The 15436-nt window shown below is 53.1% G+C and overlaps 1 protein-coding gene and 1 non-coding gene across 3 annotated transcripts; both read left to right on the top strand.

Moving 5' to 3' along the window:
- The first annotated feature begins 1096 nt into the window (after window positions 1-1096).
- On the top strand, window positions 1097-10236 carry Nop53 (NOP53 ribosome biogenesis factor). 2 transcript variants are annotated; one of them, XM_006991445.4, is made up of 13 exons: window positions 1097-1357; window positions 1886-1950; window positions 5170-5278; window positions 5728-5927; window positions 6262-6332; window positions 7931-8026; window positions 8347-8451; window positions 8538-8732; window positions 8925-9100; window positions 9190-9256; window positions 9688-9764; window positions 9851-9907; window positions 10182-10236. In XM_006991445.4, exons 1-13 carry the CDS (start codon window positions 1134-1136, stop codon window positions 10186-10188), a joined length of 1449 nt encoding a protein of 482 aa, XP_006991507.1. In that variant the 5' UTR covers window positions 1097-1133; the 3' UTR covers window positions 10189-10236. The 2 variants fall into 2 exon arrangements, with proteins under 2 accessions (XP_006991507.1, XP_076428160.1); XM_076572045.1 differs by lacking the exon at window positions 10182-10236 and having other exon boundaries at window positions 1112-1357; window positions 9851-9911.
- On the top strand, window positions 9297-9403 carry LOC121827016 (small nucleolar RNA SNORD23). The gene has a single exon (XR_006069164.1). It is a non-coding gene; the product is annotated as a small nucleolar RNA SNORD23 (small nucleolar RNA).
- Window positions 10237-15436: the final 5200 nt, after the last annotated feature.

Genomic DNA, 15436 nt, shown 5'->3' with positions numbered 1-15436 from the left:
GGCTTCCATTGTATGGGTTCTGGGGATTAATCTCGGGTCATCAGGCTTGGTAGCAACAGCCTTTACCTACCAAGTCACCTTGGCCGTCCCATGCCCACATCTTCTTGAATAAAAAAGTTAAAGAAAAACCGACCCGGCTCCACCCCTATGGCATTACTGTTGGGGAAAGAGAGGTGTCCTTCAGCTGATCAGTTGCCTCTGCTCTAGTGGCTAACCCTTCACTCCTGTCATACAAACAATCCTAATAAATCCAGTGTGCCACAAAACAGCAACAAAGACACGGAAAGAGAGGGCCTTTTGGGAAGTAGCATGGTGCAGTAAGAGTAGCAAAGGTTGGCCGGGCGGTGGTGGCGCACGCCTTAAATCCCAGCACTCGGGAGGCAGAGGCAGGCGGATCCCTGTGAGTTCGAGGCCAGCCTGGTCTACAAAGTGAGTTCCAGGACAGGCTCCAAAGCTACAGAGAAACTCTGTCTCGAAAAACCAAAAAGAAAAAGAAAAAAAAAAAACAAAGAGCAGCAAAGGTATGTGAGAGGGCAATGGGAAGTGAAAATGGGCAAGGCACGTGTGAAATGTGTCAAAGAATTAGAGACAAATAGTTTGAACAAAATTTCAGGACATCGGGAAAGGTATATTGCTCAGAGTGTGAAGCAAGAATCTACATAGCCTGCTCTCCACCAGTTGGGAACTGCAGGTCCCAGTTGCAAACCCAGGAGTTTGGTATGGTGGCATTAATCAGGGGAAGTCAGAACGATCAGAAATTCAAGGTCATCTCGTAGTTCACAGCGAGTTCTTGGCTTTCTTGGACTTCACCGGACCTCATCTCAAAAAAAAAATTTTTTTTCCTCCCCCGGAGCTAAGGACCGAACCCAGGGCCTTGCGCTCGCTAGGCAAGCGCTCTACCACTGAGCTAAATCCTCAACCCCCCCAAAAAAAGTTTTTAGGAAAAGGAAAAAAAAGATAAGTAGAGGAAGCCTTGATCCTTTACCAAGACGGCCTTCATCACCTCTTCCTTAGCACTGCCCTTTACCAAGACGGCCGCACCAGGAAGTGCGTCACGACCTGCGTCCAGGGAGTTGCGCAGACTCCAAACCGGATATCAGCGTTTTAAGCGACCGAGCGCTTCCTTTCAGAAGATGGCGGCGGGGAGTAGCGGCGGCGGGGAGAAGCGCGGCTCGAGAAGCCATGTGGACTCCGGCTTCCTGGGGCTGCGGCCCACCTCGGTGGACCCGGCCCTGAGGCGGCGGCGGCGGGGCCCCAGGAACAAGAAGCGCGGCTGGAGGAGGCTCGCCGAGGAGCCGCTGGGGATAGAGGTGGACCAGTTCCTAGAAGACGTGCGGCTGCAGGAGCGCACGACCGGGTACGTGGGGCGGGACTTCCGGCAGCTCCGTCTCGCTCATCGCGGCCCGGTGCAAGACCCGATCGGGAACTTCCGGCCCCGGGGATCTCGGGGTTGGAGACTTAATAGCACCGTCTTTAACAAATAAGTGTGCAGACATTCCAACGAAGTTTACATTTCGCTTAGGTTTCTTTAAAAAATTGGAAACAAGACCTCGCTAGGCAGCTCGGGGTGGCCTGGCGCTTAGCATGTAGACATATGTAGACACGCCAAGTGTACGTAGGCTGGTCTCGAACTCGGTTTCCTCTGCCTCCCGAGTGCTAGGATTAAAGCCTTGTGCCACAGAGTTTGAAATTCAAGTGAAGGAGGATAACGTACGTGCGTCCCAACGTGGAACGTTTTGAATCCTACGTGATGTAATGTGAAAGCCTAGAAGAACCCCGTGGTTTGAGGTGTTGGAATGGACCCAGAGAGTTGGGCTCCACCGTAGGAGGGTCTGTCGTCTTCCCAGCATTATTTTGGCTAATGGTCTGCATTTTTATCCTTCAGTGGCCTGTTGGCCGAGGCCCCAAATGAAAAGCTCTTCTTCGTGGACACTGGATCCAAGAAAAAAGGTAAGGAGTGCTTTTGTGATCTTGGGTGAGACTTGCGTCACATGAGATCCGTATTGATGACATAATTTAAAAAGCAAGCGTTTTAGGGGAATGTGGTGGCACATGCCTGTAGTCCCAGCACTTGGGAGGCGGAGGCAGGAGGATGGCCTTGGTTTAAGAGCAACCTGGTCTACATAGCAAGTTCAGGCTACGGAAAGAAAATCAACAAAAAATTTATTTTACTTTTTCTTAATATTTATAATGGGGACTGGAGAGATGGCTCAGCGGTTAAGAGCACTAACTGCTCTTCCAGAGGTCCTGACTTCAATTCCCAGCAACCACATGGTGGCTCACAACCATCTGTAATGAGATCTGGTGCCCTCTTCTGGCCTGCAGTCATACATGCTGTATACATAATAAATCTTTAAAAAAAAATATTTATTTATCATGTACACAGTGTTCTGTCTGCATGTATCCCTGCAGGCCAGAAGAGGGTGCCAGATCTCATTACAGATGGTTGGAAGCCACCATGTATGTGTATGCTGGGAATTGAACTCAGGGCCTCTGGAAGAGCAGTCAGTGCTTTTAACTGCTGAGCCATCTCTCCAGGCCCCTGTTTATTTTTTTGAGACAGTCTCACCATATATACCAGACTGGCCTCAAATTCAGAGATCGATCTGCTTGCCTCTGCCTCCTAAGTGCTGGGAATAAAGGTGTGCTTTACCATAAGAGGTTAGAAGGAGCCACCTTAATTATAAAGGATTACCTTGAATGGGTGGAGAGAAGGCTTGAGGTTATCTTAAGAAAAGCAACCTCTCTCTTGTTGTATGTTTGTTTTCTCAGTACTAGAGATTGAATCCAGGCCTCACACATGGCTAGGCAAATATCAGAGTTTGAGGACAGCCAGGGCTACACAGTGAGACCCTGTCTCAAAACAAAGAGAACGAGAGGATTGGCATTAGCCACTAGGTAGGAAACATGTCTTGACAAGCTGGCTTTGCTCTGTTAAAGCTTGGGTTTGGACCTGCTGAGACACGAAGACAAAGGCAAGTTAGAGATTGCTTTGATGAGTAATTGGGGTTTTCACCAATGTGGCAGAAAAACACTCAAAAGTGATTCAGCAGGTACTGAAAACAAGCTGGTACCTGGTCAAGCAGGATAGCCAGTGGCTTTGCAGAGCAAGCTGGGGAGGGGGGGAGGGTTTCACCAACAGATAGGCACCGTAATATTTACAGTGTGAGTCAGAGGTTCCTGTTAATGAAAACAGAACCTTGACAAGGTCAGGAGAAGCCAGGAAAGCTCCTTGGGGGCACAGGGACTTTTTCAACTAATTTTTACATTATCGTATAAAGAAATGGATTTTATCATGACATTTTAATGTCACCATCTTTTCACTTACACCCTTACCCTCTACCCTCCCTGTCTCCTCTAGCTGGTTCCCCTCTGATAGTCCCCCTCCTTTGTTTTCCTTCTAAAAAGTTTGTTAGATTTATTTATGTATGTGTATGAGTATTTTGCCTACATGTGTGCCTGGTGCCCCCAGAGATCAAAAGAGCATCAGATCTCCTGGAACTAAAGTTAGAGATGATTGTGAGCCTCTCTGGGCTTGCTGGGGACACACACACACACACACACACACACACACACACACACACACAAAGTGGGTATAACTACTGAACCAACTCTTCAGCTCCCATCTTTCTTATTAGACATTCAGTTATCTTATCTCTTTCCTGTCTCACAGTTCCCTTTCTAGTTTTGTGGCACACATGGGAGTTGTTTTGGTTTGGTTTATTTTTTTTGGCACAAGGTCTCAGTATTCAGTATTGTTGGCCTGGAACTTGCTGTGCGGACCAGGCAGGTCTTGAACTCAACAAAATCTGCCTGTCTCTGTCGGAATTAAAGGCCAGTGCATGTAGTTTTAAATCTAGGTTCTAGATAAAGGGAAAACACGGTGTTTATCTTTCTGAGTCTGGCTCACTTTTGCTTAACCTAGTGATTTCTAGGTTTTGTTTTTGTTTTGAAACAAGGTCTCATTCTGTACCCAGGCTAGCTGAAGGGTCACTGTGTAGCCCAGGCTGGCCTGGAACTCATCTTGCCTCAGCCTCCCAAGTGCTTGTATTACAGATAGGAGCCAACAGGCCAAGCTACAAAGATTTTTTTGTTTGGTTGGTTTTGCTTTTGCTTTTTCAAGACAGGGTTTCTCTGTGTAATAGCCCTGGCTGTCCTGGAACTCATTTTGTGACCAGGCCTGGCCTTGAACTCTGCCGCCTGGTGCTGGAATTTAGTTTTTGTTTTTACATTTATATTGTGTGTGTGGGCGTGTTCCACACATAGTGTTGTCAGAGAACGTCATGTAGGAGTCAGTTCTCCTACTCTGTGGGTTCCTGGGATTGAACTCAGGTTGCCAGGCTTGGCGGCAGGAGCCTTGGCCGCTGAACCATCTTGCAGTCCAGCGCTCAGTTTTTCATGGCATCTTGCTGCTGCTGTTTTTATTACAATTTGCAGTGCTGGGACAGAGCCCAGGGCCTTGTGTGTGCTCCTCAGGCACTCAGCCACTGTTACATCCCATCCCCTGTTAATTTGTGGAATTTGGTTCTCTCTGTTTAGCTCAGGCTGGCCAAAGACTCGATCTTCCTGCCTTAGCCTCCTGAGTTTAGTATTTAGGTGTGCCCCACCATACTTGGCCTCCTTAGTGTGCTCTGCAGTAGAATTCTTCTTTACCTGCTGGGCTTTGGAAATAGATAGCAGAGAGTGCTGAGAGATGGCTGCAGCAAGTCCTCCCTGAGTCTCAGTGTCCCTGGATGCTTGCTCTCTTCTCTGTTAGTCCCTGCTGTGTGTCTGAGTGCCTTGAGATGGGTCTGTGGAGATTTAGTTCGATCACAAGGCCTGCCTCCTGCTGGCTTAGTGGGTCAGATCTGGAATCTTCTCCTGTAGGTGAACGAGATGAGTCTGGGAATCTTTTTTTGGTTTTTCGAGACAGGGTTTCTCTGTGTAGCTTTGCGCCTTTCCTGGATCTCACTCTGTAGACCAGGGTGGCCTTGAACTCACAAAGATCCGCCTGCCTCTGCCTCTCGAGTGCTGGGATTAAAGGCGTGCGCCACCACCGCCCGGCGAGTCGGGGAATCTTAAGGTGCTGGATAGCTTGGACCCAGATTCGTCCAGCTCCAGGTGACCTGAAGCCAGGGATTGGTTTATGAAGGTGGGGAGGCCTAAGGTGAGGACTTCTCTTTGTTGCAGAACGGAACAAGAAGAGGACCTGGGTCCATAAGAAGTCACAGCGTCTCCAGAAACCCCTGCGGGTTGACCTTGCCCTTGAGAATCATTCTAAGATCCCTGCTCCCAAAGAGTGAGTTCTTCCAGCCCTGGGTCGTGAAGACTCTGCAGAAAGGTGGGGTGATGGAAACAGTTGAGGGGGGCAGGCTAGGGTGCAGCTGGGTCTCTGGAGAGTGTCTTAGAGGATTCATTCCTGGTACCAAGGCAGCAGGGCAACCTGGACGAGCTAGGGGCTGTTGGGTAGAGAGGCTCCAGTGTGTAGGTGATATGGGCTTAGTGTCTGCCCTAGGAGAGGATGGGCTAGCAGGCCAGGCTGCCCTGAGATGGAGTGTGGGGAGGGTCGTGTTCTGGATGCTCAGATCCACCTGCAGTAGTGGACACGAGTGTGTGTTGAGCCAGTTCACAAGGAGGCTACTCTGAGATAGACGGGCGAAAGTCTGCTGAGGCAGGGAGAGCCCACCTGGAAGGAGGGGGCCACTGCTCAGCTGTTGCCTTACCAGATGCCGCTCTCCCCTTACCCAGCATCCTCGCACACCAGGTCCCCAATGCCAAGAAGCTCAGACGAAAGGAGGAGCTATGGGAGAAGCTGGCGAAGCAGGGGGAGCTGCCCAGGGAGGTGCGCAAGGCCCAGGCCCGGCTGCTCAGCCCTCCTGCACCAAAGGCCAAACCTACCCTGCAGGACGTCGTTGAGCGGCCCTTCTATGACCTCTGGAACCCAAACAGTGAGTGATTCTGCTCTCATTTACAGATGGGCAGGACAGCCATGGGGCGTTGTCCACACTAAGAATGTGGCACCCAAGGGCATGCACCATAGGTGTTGGTGTGACAGTCTTCCACTGTGGGGTCTGAGATCCTCAGCGCCACCCTTCCTGCTTGTGGGAGCTCCCCCTCAGCCTTCAGTCTCCCCCACTTCCCGGATCCCGTCTCGGTTGGAGGCTGTGGGGGTTTGAGCATCTTCTCCCCTCGCCTGGATGTCGGTGTCATTTCTGGCGGTGCGGAGGGGCTGGCAGGGTCCCTTGGAGAAAGCCTACCGCAGTTGCTCTCCTCTCCCCTCAGACCCCCTGGACAAGCCGTTGGTTGGTCAGGACACGTTTTTCCTGGAGCAGACCAAGAAGAAAGGCGTGAGGGTAAGGTCGCGCAGGCGGGCTGGGGGGTAGGGAGGGCAGCTCTCGGTGGTCTCCCTGTCTGCCTCAGCCCGCCATCCTAGGCCCATGTCCTAGCTCCCATGGTGACTCACCCTGGGAAGGTGACCTCCCTTCAGGGCCTCCATTCGCTCCTCTAACTGTAGAGTGTGGTGACAGCCTGCTTAGGACAGCAGGGAGGTGCAGGTTAGAGAGGAAATGCCTGGAAACTGCTGGCACTGTGGGTTGGAGTTTGATTTGTGGCCACCATCTTGAGCTCTGGACCCTGGCTTCCGGGAGCCAGGTGCTGTGGAACTGGAGGAAACCTCATCCTTGTATCCATGTGTTGTGTGTCTCCAGGAAATGAGAGGTTAGGGGACAGGCTTCAGGGAGGCCAGGAGCCATTGCTGGAGAAAAGCCTTTGGGTACAGAGACGTGGAGGAGCAAGCCAGCCATAGGCAGAAAGGGCCAGAGACCCCTGCAGCCAAGGGTGTGCAGTGGGCCCTGAACCAGTCTGTGTGTGTTGGGGCAGAGTCCTAAGGCAGTAGCCCCATAATTCATAGGCTCGGGTGTGGGGGAATTTGGGATACTAGGGCACCACTCAGTATAGGACCTATACTGGGGGGGAGACTAGTTGGGGGTGGGCGAGAAAGCTTGATGTAGCCGGGCAGTGGTTGCTCATGCCTTTAATCCCAGCACTCGGGAGGCAGAGCCAGGCGGATCTCTGTGAGTTCGAGGTCAGCCTGGACTACATAGCGAGTTCCAGGACAGGCTCCAAAGCTACACAGAGAAACCCTGTCTCAAAAAACCAAAACAAAGAAAGCTTGATGTAGTGAACACTTCACCTGAGGTTTTCAGTCAGAAGATCTTGGTTGGCCCTGGATTTTCTGTTCCTCGTATCCTCTGGGGACTTTTCGATCACGTGGACATTAGAATTGTCACCCAGTCCTTGCTGTGACAGACAGCAGAAGGCCCACAGCACAGCCAAGGTGGCAGTGTGCTGTTGCTTGTAGACCATCGGGATGCTGCCCCCTCCCTCAGTGGTCTTGTGGCTTGTAGGAGAGCTCTGCAAAACCCTCTCTGGGGAGCTTGCTCGCCAAGGACAGGTGTTCCTGTGCAGAGTGAGGTCCTGTCGGTGACTGGCCAGCCTGTAGCCTCCACCATGGCACCTGTGTGGGAGAGCTCCATCTCTGGCTTCTGGTCCTTTCTATCTCCACAGTGGAACCCTGAGATAGACTGATGATGGGTGCCTTTGCTCGGGGAGGGGGGAGGGGAGCATGGTGTCTGTGTCCTTACATGGTGGAAGGCTGAGTGTAGACAAGGGTGCAGGGTGAAGCCTTTAATAGTTCTTCAGAGTGGGCAGCACTCAGGAGTTTGAGGCCAGCCTGGGCTACAAAGCGAGATCCAGGCACCAAGACACAGAGAAACCCTGTCTTGAAAAACCAAAAAAAAGGTACTTCAGTCCTCTTGAGGCCTACTTTATCAGGTCCCATCTCTTAATATCCTCACACTGGTCTTGAAGGCTCAGTATGGGCATTTTAGGGGTACACTGATGGTTTGTGGCATGAAGCTCACCCCACCTCCCCGGTCTTGTCTTCCTGCAGCGGCCACCACGCCTGCACGTCAAGCCCTCCCAGGTGCCTGCAGTAGAGGTGATTCCTGCAGGAGCCTCCTACAACCCAACCTTTGAAGATCACCAGGTAGGTGTGTAGTGGGTATCTGGCCTAACGAGGTGCAGGTCTCACCTGTTGGAGTCCTGGTTCCCATCAGCCCTCCCCCACAGTCCCCTCAGCTCAGGCCCCACTTCGCTTCCCTCCCTGGAGCTTGCCTATTCAGGGACCAGACTGTCTAACCAGAACCCAGTGTGGTGGGGGGGTGAGGGTGGCTGAGCTGTCTCCGCTGGGCGCGTGTGCAGAGGGTGGAGCCATGGGCTGGGACCACAGCTGAGGCCCGGGCATGGGGTGGGATCAGGAGGGCAGTCTTGACACTAGATTCTCCCTGAAATCTCACCCCTGCCCAGGCCCTGCTTCGAGAGGCCCACGAGGTGGAGCTGCAGCGTGAGAAAGAGGCAGAAAAGCTGGAGCGGCAGCTGGCCCTGCCCACCACGGAGCAAGCTGCCACCCAGGTGAGCCCCATCCACCATTTGTCGCTACCTGTAACCCCACTTGACGCCCCCCCTCCACCCCCAGTGCTGATCACCATGCTCCCTAGGAGTCTGTGTTTCGGGAGATGTGCGAGGGCCTGCTGGAGGAGTCTGATGGCGAGGATGAGCCAGGCAGCGTTGAGCGGCCAGAGGTTGATGATGGGGCCGACGAGACCTCACCCACCGGCCCTGCTGGTGCTGAGAAGAGGATGGAGAAGAAGACGGAGCAGCAGCGTCGACGGGAGAAGGCTGCCCGAAAGCTGGTGAGCACCCCGCCCTGTGGCCCGCCGAGCTGCCCGTGGGCCTTCTCAATCAGCACAGGGCCACCTAGAGAAGTGGATGATGAGGCAAACGGCTGTTGGGTGACCTGAAAGCAGCGCCATCAGAGGTGGTGGCGTGGTGTGGCCCTGGAAGAGAAAGGCTCTAGGCTGACTGAGCTCTTCCTCTGTCCCCAGCGGGTGCAGCAGGCCGCACTGCGCGCAGCCCGGCTTCAGCATCAGGAGCTCTTCAGGCTGCGTGGGATCAAGGCCCAGGTGGCGCGCAGGCTGGCAGAGCTGGCTCGGCGGAGGGAGCAGCGGCGCCTGCGGCGACTGGCAGAGGCTGACAAGCCCCGCAGGCTGGGGCGGCTCAAGTGAGGCCAGGGCTGGGTTCCAGGAGGCGGAGTCTCCAGGCTGCATTGTGGTGCTTTCCCCTGAATGGCCTCAACCCTGTCTTCTGCAGGTACCAGGACCCTGACATTGATGTGCAGCTCAGCTCCGAGTTGTCGGGCTCACTCAGGACATTGAAGGTACTTTCCTTGAGGGTGGCAGGGTGCTGCGGGGACCCTGTGCCCGGTGATGATAACCATCCTTGCTCCCCGTGCCCTCGGGCTGTGGGCGACACCATGGCTGCCCTGGGCTGCGCCGGTTGGGCCACTGCCTGGGGTCTGAGGGCACAGGGTGTGGTGGGGTGGGGAGGTTCTGGTGTGAGCCTCTGACCCTCAGAAGGCCTTCTGTCACACACACAGCCTGTCTCGTGTCAGTCCTGGTGGGTCTCCTCGAGCTCTGCACATCTGGAGCCTGGCCTGGCCTGGCACCGGGGCACAGCCCCAGGCCTTGCGCTCTGACTTGCACACATTGACTCCGGTACAGTCCTGAGGTCCCTCTGCACCCCAGCACTGTGCAGGGCCTGGCTTCTTCCTCCCAGACCCTGCTGACTCCTCTGCCCTCCATTCCACAGCCAGAAGGTAACATACTCCGAGACAGGTTCAAGAGCTTCCAGAAGAGGAATATGATCGAGCCCCGGGAACGCGCCAAGTAAGACCTGCTGCAGTGGGAAGGAGGGGAGGTGGAGACCCCACCCTTTCTGAGATGGGGCGCTCACCGGTTTGCTCCTTCTCCAGGTTCAAGCGCAAATACAAAGTGAAGCTGGTGGAGAAGCGGGCCTTCCGGGAGATACAGTGAGTGAGGCCCTTCCGGGTGTGGCCACCTGGCCTCCTGTAAGCCCCGGCTCCGACCTGCCCACCCCACAGTAGCCTGTCCTCCCTTTGAAAGCTGCCCGGTCGGGGCCCTTCCCAAACGCTGACTAGCCAACCATTGCGGGGTTCTGGAATCGGAGTAGGGGTGGAGAGGGTGCCCAAGGGGAACAAAAGTCCTAAGCCAGAGGGGCATCGGGTGTGAAAGCCTGGGGCCTGCCCCTCTGCTCACCACCTCACCTCTGCCCTCTGTCCTCAGGTTGTAGCTGTGCAGATGTTGGAGCCCCGCCCCTCAATAAAGTGCTGTGACCGCCCCGGGGTCCTGTTACTTTATTCTTACAAGCAGTGTCTCCTCTCCTGAAGCCCCGCCACCCCCACCCCCATCTCTGCCACCCGTGCTGAGTGTTGGAGACCACAGCTCCACTCTACCACTGAGCCTCACCCCCTCACATCCACCTCCAGGGACGCTCTTCCTGTGGATAATCACAGGGTTTCCTTCAGGTCTTCGCTCCAGCATCAGGTCTCTCTGCAGTCTCCCTTCACATCCGGTTGTAAATTGTAGCGCCTCCTGGTTCTCTAGTCCCTCTCCTTGTGGCGATTGCCACCCTTGGCATTCTGTTGATCTTTTTGCAACTTCCGTTTTTATTGTTTTTGTGGTTTTGTTGTTTAGATGGGGTCTCATGTAGCCTCACACTATGTAACTGAGGGGCACTCTGCTTCCTCCCCCAGTTCTGGGATAGCAGGTTCTGGGATAGCACCACCGCGCCTTGCCGGTGTACGTGACAGATGCGATTTTAAGCGCCATGACTCTACAGTGTCTCTAAAGCAGCGGGTCAGTCATGTATCCAAATGTCAAACACTTGACAGGAATCCATGAGAGAGGAAAGCTAAGTGACCCGAGCACCATGAGAATTCTTTACCTTCATCCCCTCGTGGTTCAGACCTGCCCTTCCAGCAAGTCCAAGGCTAATCCAAGCTCCTTGGGGGATCAGGGAGGGTCCCTCTTCCCTTTGTTTACCAAGTTTACATCCTTAAAGGGAGAAAACGGAGCTGGAGAGGTGGCTTAGTACCTGGGAGCTTGCTGCTTCTGCAGAGGACCTGGGTTCAGTCCCCAGTACCCACATCAGGGCCTATAACCACCTGTAAAGTCAGGTTCAGGGGATCCAGTGGCCTCCTCTGGCCTCTTACGTCAATGTGCAGATAGTGCACACACATGCACTCAGGCATATGTACAAATCAACTTTGTAAGTTTTTTGGTCTTATTTTTGGTTTGACACATCTCATTGTATAGACCAGGCTGGCCTCAAACTTGGAGATCTGCCAGCCTCTGCTGGAATCTGGCCCTTAATAAAATTAAATTAAGTGTTTTGCCTACGTGCATGTCTGCACCTCATGCATGGTGCCCACAGAGGCCAGGAGATGGTAGGGGGTCCCCGGGACTGGAATTATAGATGGTTGTGAGCCGTCATGTGGGTCCTGGGAATTGAGCCCAGGTACTCTGGAAGCCCTTAAACACGGTTCTCTCCAGCCCTAAATCTTCATTTTAAAAGAGTGTAAGGGGTGGGGGATTTAGCTCAGTGGTAGAGCTCAAAGCCCTGGGTTCAGTCCTCAGCTCTGAAGAAAAATAAAATAAAAAATAAAAAGAATGTAATAGACTTGAGATTTTGGTTTGCTACATTTTGTAGACAGGGTCTCATGTAGCTCAGGCTGACCCGAAACTATGTAGCTGCCCTTGAACTCCTGGTCCTTCAGCTTTCATACTCCTTTCTTGAGACAGGTTCTCACTATAGCCTCGGATGGCCTTGAGCTCATGAATGCTGAACAATCGGCCTTGCCTGGCTTGTGCAGTTTTTTTATATATAAGAATCTTGCCAGGCCGGGCGGTGGTGGCGCACGCCTTTAATCCCAGCACTTGGGAGGCAGAGGCGGGTGGATCTCGGTGAGTTCGAGGCCAGCCTGGGCTACCAAGTGAGTTCCAGGAAAGGCGCAAAGCTACACAGAGAAGTCCTGTCTCGAAAAAACCAAAGGAAAAAAAAAGAATATTGAGGTTTTTGTACATGTGTACATATTCACCCCAACTTCCAGGAACCCTTGCGTGACCCCTGTCTCCTGCTCTAGAGTGGAAGGGTGAGCCAGAGTGAAAATGTCAAGTGTCCCTGACTTCCAAGCTGCAGATGAACAAATCCAGCAGCCCTCTGGGCCAGCCTAGAAAGAGGTCTCTAGGGACCTTCCCCACCCCCACCCCCACCCTTCCCCATGCACCCACTCAGAAAGCTGCACTACTCTGTCGCTTGAGGGTGGGTGAAGGGTAAGAGTATCCAGCCAGAACTTCCCAGTGGCCAGTGTTTCTAGAACTTTGATTCTCCTTGAACTGAGAGGACCCTGGAGCTGGAGTTACTCATGGTTTTCAAACATCATATGGGTGCTGGAAATTGAACCTGGGTCCTCTGGGAGAGTAGCCAGTGCTCTTAACTGCTGAAACGTTTCTCCACTTAAGTTATTACTATTATTTTTAATGTTTGTGTGTGTGCTCATAGAAGCCAGAGTGGGCCTTGAGATATCCTGGAGGGAGACACAGTTGTAAGCCACCAGAACTGACTGGTCCTCAAAGGTCAGCAAACTGAAGTGCTAAACCATCTCTTTAGTCTTCCCCACCTCTTTTTAAGTTGAGATGAGGGTCTCAAGTAGCCCAGGCTATCTTTGAATTTCCTAGGTCACAGCAGAGAGCCTTGAACTCCTGATCCTCCTGACTACCTTCTGAGCTGGTATTACTGACATACACTACCAAGCTTGGTTTTAGATGGTGCTAAGTATTGAATGTCCCACGCAAGCGTTCTGCCGACAGCCACGGCCCCAGTTCTGAGACTTTGTCTTAAAAGGAAATAAAAGGTTGGTTTAGTAGAGAAAAACTGGAAACACTGGGAGAAAAATAATGAACTTGCTGGACTCCTGCTGCCCCTGTGACTTGGCAAGGAGTTTGTTGATTGCATGCCAAAGTGGACGATCAGTCCCACCCAGCACCAGAACACAAAAACCCCTGGCCCGTACACACTTCCTCCCATTCTTGAAGTGCCAGGCCTTAAGCTTTCTCCCAGATTCCCTTGTTTCCTCACAGCCCCCAGGAGTGAGATCAGCCTGTGAAAAGGACTCTTGTTTGTATTTTTTTTTCCTCTAACCGCATTGTATCAGCAGTCAGCAAACACGGCTGGAGAGATTCCTAAATCACTTCCTGGCGGGTCATCATCCAGTGTCAAGGGCACTATACTACACTGTGCTGGAAGCCCTGAAAAGCTTAAGTCACCTGCAGAAAGGAGGTCACAGCCCTGCAACAGGCCCAGGAGTTGAAATTGGAATGTGGGTCGGCAGCCTGGAGTGAACCAGGCTCCCTCCCTTCCTCCTAGGTTGCTCCTGATGGCAGTGCCAGATGGGGCACGGTCTCTACTGCTTGTGGAACTCACTCGTTTCCTGCAGTCTCACGGAGGTTCCCAAGTTCGCCTTGAGGGGCCAGGCTGCACACTTGGGGACATGGTGGCCAGGGCCACCGCACCCAGCCTGTGCCATCACCCACCACAGTGGCCTCTGGCCCAGCACTTCCTCCAGTGAGTCCTAGGCTCCCTGTCAGTGTGGACATTCTGTGTCAGAGACTCCGAAGCATCACTTAAGATGTTTTTTATGTGCTTCAGCAACTTCCATTCCTACTCCTTCCCCTGCCATCTGTCCCGCCCACACATAAAGCTCTGTTTTCCAAGTCTACAGAACATTCCTTTGCAGGATGGGAGGGGGAGGATGACAGGAATAGCCTTCCGGATAGGCTTTATGGGGGACGTGGGTGGAATCTGACCAGGGTCTCTCCCCTTCACCTGTTTATTCTATAAAGTGCCTGCTTTTTTTATTTTATTTTATTTTATTTTTTAATGAAGACCTTATCCTGGAGGAACCATTCTAAAGGGCAAAAACCAAACCTTTAATCCCAGCAGCACTCAGGAGGCAAAGGCAGACAGATCTAGTTCAAGGCCAGCTTGGTCTATAAAGAGTTCCAGAGAAACCACAAAAAAGGAAATCTAAAACCACTGAGCATTTCTGCCTGACAAGACCCCATCTACAGCCCAGAAACAGCCTGAGAGGAGTGTAATCTTGTGACAGAACTCAGATTCACCCCAAAGAGCTGCTGCAAACCAAAGGACAAACACCCCTGGAAGATAATGGTCTAAAGATCTGAGCCAGCTGCATAGAAAATACAGGCAGCCAGGAACCACAGGGAGAAATTCTTAATCCCGGCTGCTCCTGGGTTTACAGAGATCTTTCTGCCTCTGCTCCTCGTGAGTGCTTGGGTTGACGGGAAACAACTCTTGACTTTGGCAACCAGGCACAAACTAAAAAGGAAAGATTATGGTGGCTACCTTCTGAAGAAGCAGGTGGGGTACTACCTTGCTGGAAAGAGTCAGTATAGCCTATAGGGAGAACAAGATAGCTGACTGGTATAGTTCCTGCTAGAATCCCCCAGTGAGGGCCTGGGGGTGTGGCTCAGTGGTAGAGCCCCTGCCTAGAATCCCCCAGTGAGGGGCTGGGGTGTGGCTCAGTGGTAGAGCCCCTGCCTAGAATCCCCCAGTGAGGGGCTGGGGTGTGGCTCAGTGGTAGAGCCCCTGCCTAGAATCCTCAGTGAGGGGCTGGGGTGTGGCTCAGTGGTAGAGCCCCTGCCTAGAATCCCCCAGTGAGGGGTGGAGGTGTGGCTCAGTGGTAGAGCCCCTGCCTAGAATCCCCCAGTGAGGGGCTGGGGTGTGGCTCAGTGGTAGAGCCCCTGCCTAGAATCCCCCAGTGAGGGGCTGGGGTGTGGCTCAGTGGTAGAGCCCCTGCCTAGAATCCCCCAGTGAGGGGCTGGGGTGTGGCTCAGTGGTAGAGCCCCTGCCTAGAATCCCCCAGTGAGGGGCTGGGGTGTGGCTCAGTGGTAGAGCCCCTGCCTAGAATCCCCCAGTGAGGGGTGGAGGTGTGGCTTAGTGGTTGATCCTGGTGCTGGGGATTGATCCTGGGTCCTTTTTTTGTTTGTTTGTTTGTTTGTTTTGGTTTTGGTTTTTGGTTTTTTTTTCCGAGACAGGGTTTCTTTGTGTAGCTTTACGCCTTTCCTGGAATTCACTGTCTAGCCCAGGCTGGCCTCGAACTCACAGGCCTCCCGAGTGCTGGGATTAAAGGCGTGCACCACCACCACCACCACCACCACCACCACCACCACCACCACCACCACCACCACCACCACCACCACCACCACCACCCGGCTGATCCGGGGTCCTCTGAAAGAACACCAAATCCTCTTAGCTTCTGAGCTGTCCTTCCAGCCTTGAATTGTTTCCATTCATGGTTTTAGAGGTTCATGGTGGGGAGGGCGTGGCCGAAGAGAACAGTTCACTCAAGGTGTCCCAGAAGCAGAGAGTAAACAAAGGACGGACAGGACAAGATGTATGCTGAGGGCAAGCCCTGGTGACAGTTTCTCCAGCTGGGCCCACCCCCTGCCTTTGGCCA

The sequence above is a fragment of the Peromyscus maniculatus genome, chromosome 1 (assembly GCF_049852395.1).
Source record: "Peromyscus maniculatus bairdii isolate BWxNUB_F1_BW_parent chromosome 1, HU_Pman_BW_mat_3.1, whole genome shotgun sequence".
NCBI classification, from domain to species: Eukaryota; Metazoa; Chordata; class Mammalia; order Rodentia; family Cricetidae; genus Peromyscus; species Peromyscus maniculatus.
Note: the sequence above shows the minus strand (reverse complement) of the source record. Positions and strands in the feature narration are given on the sequence as shown.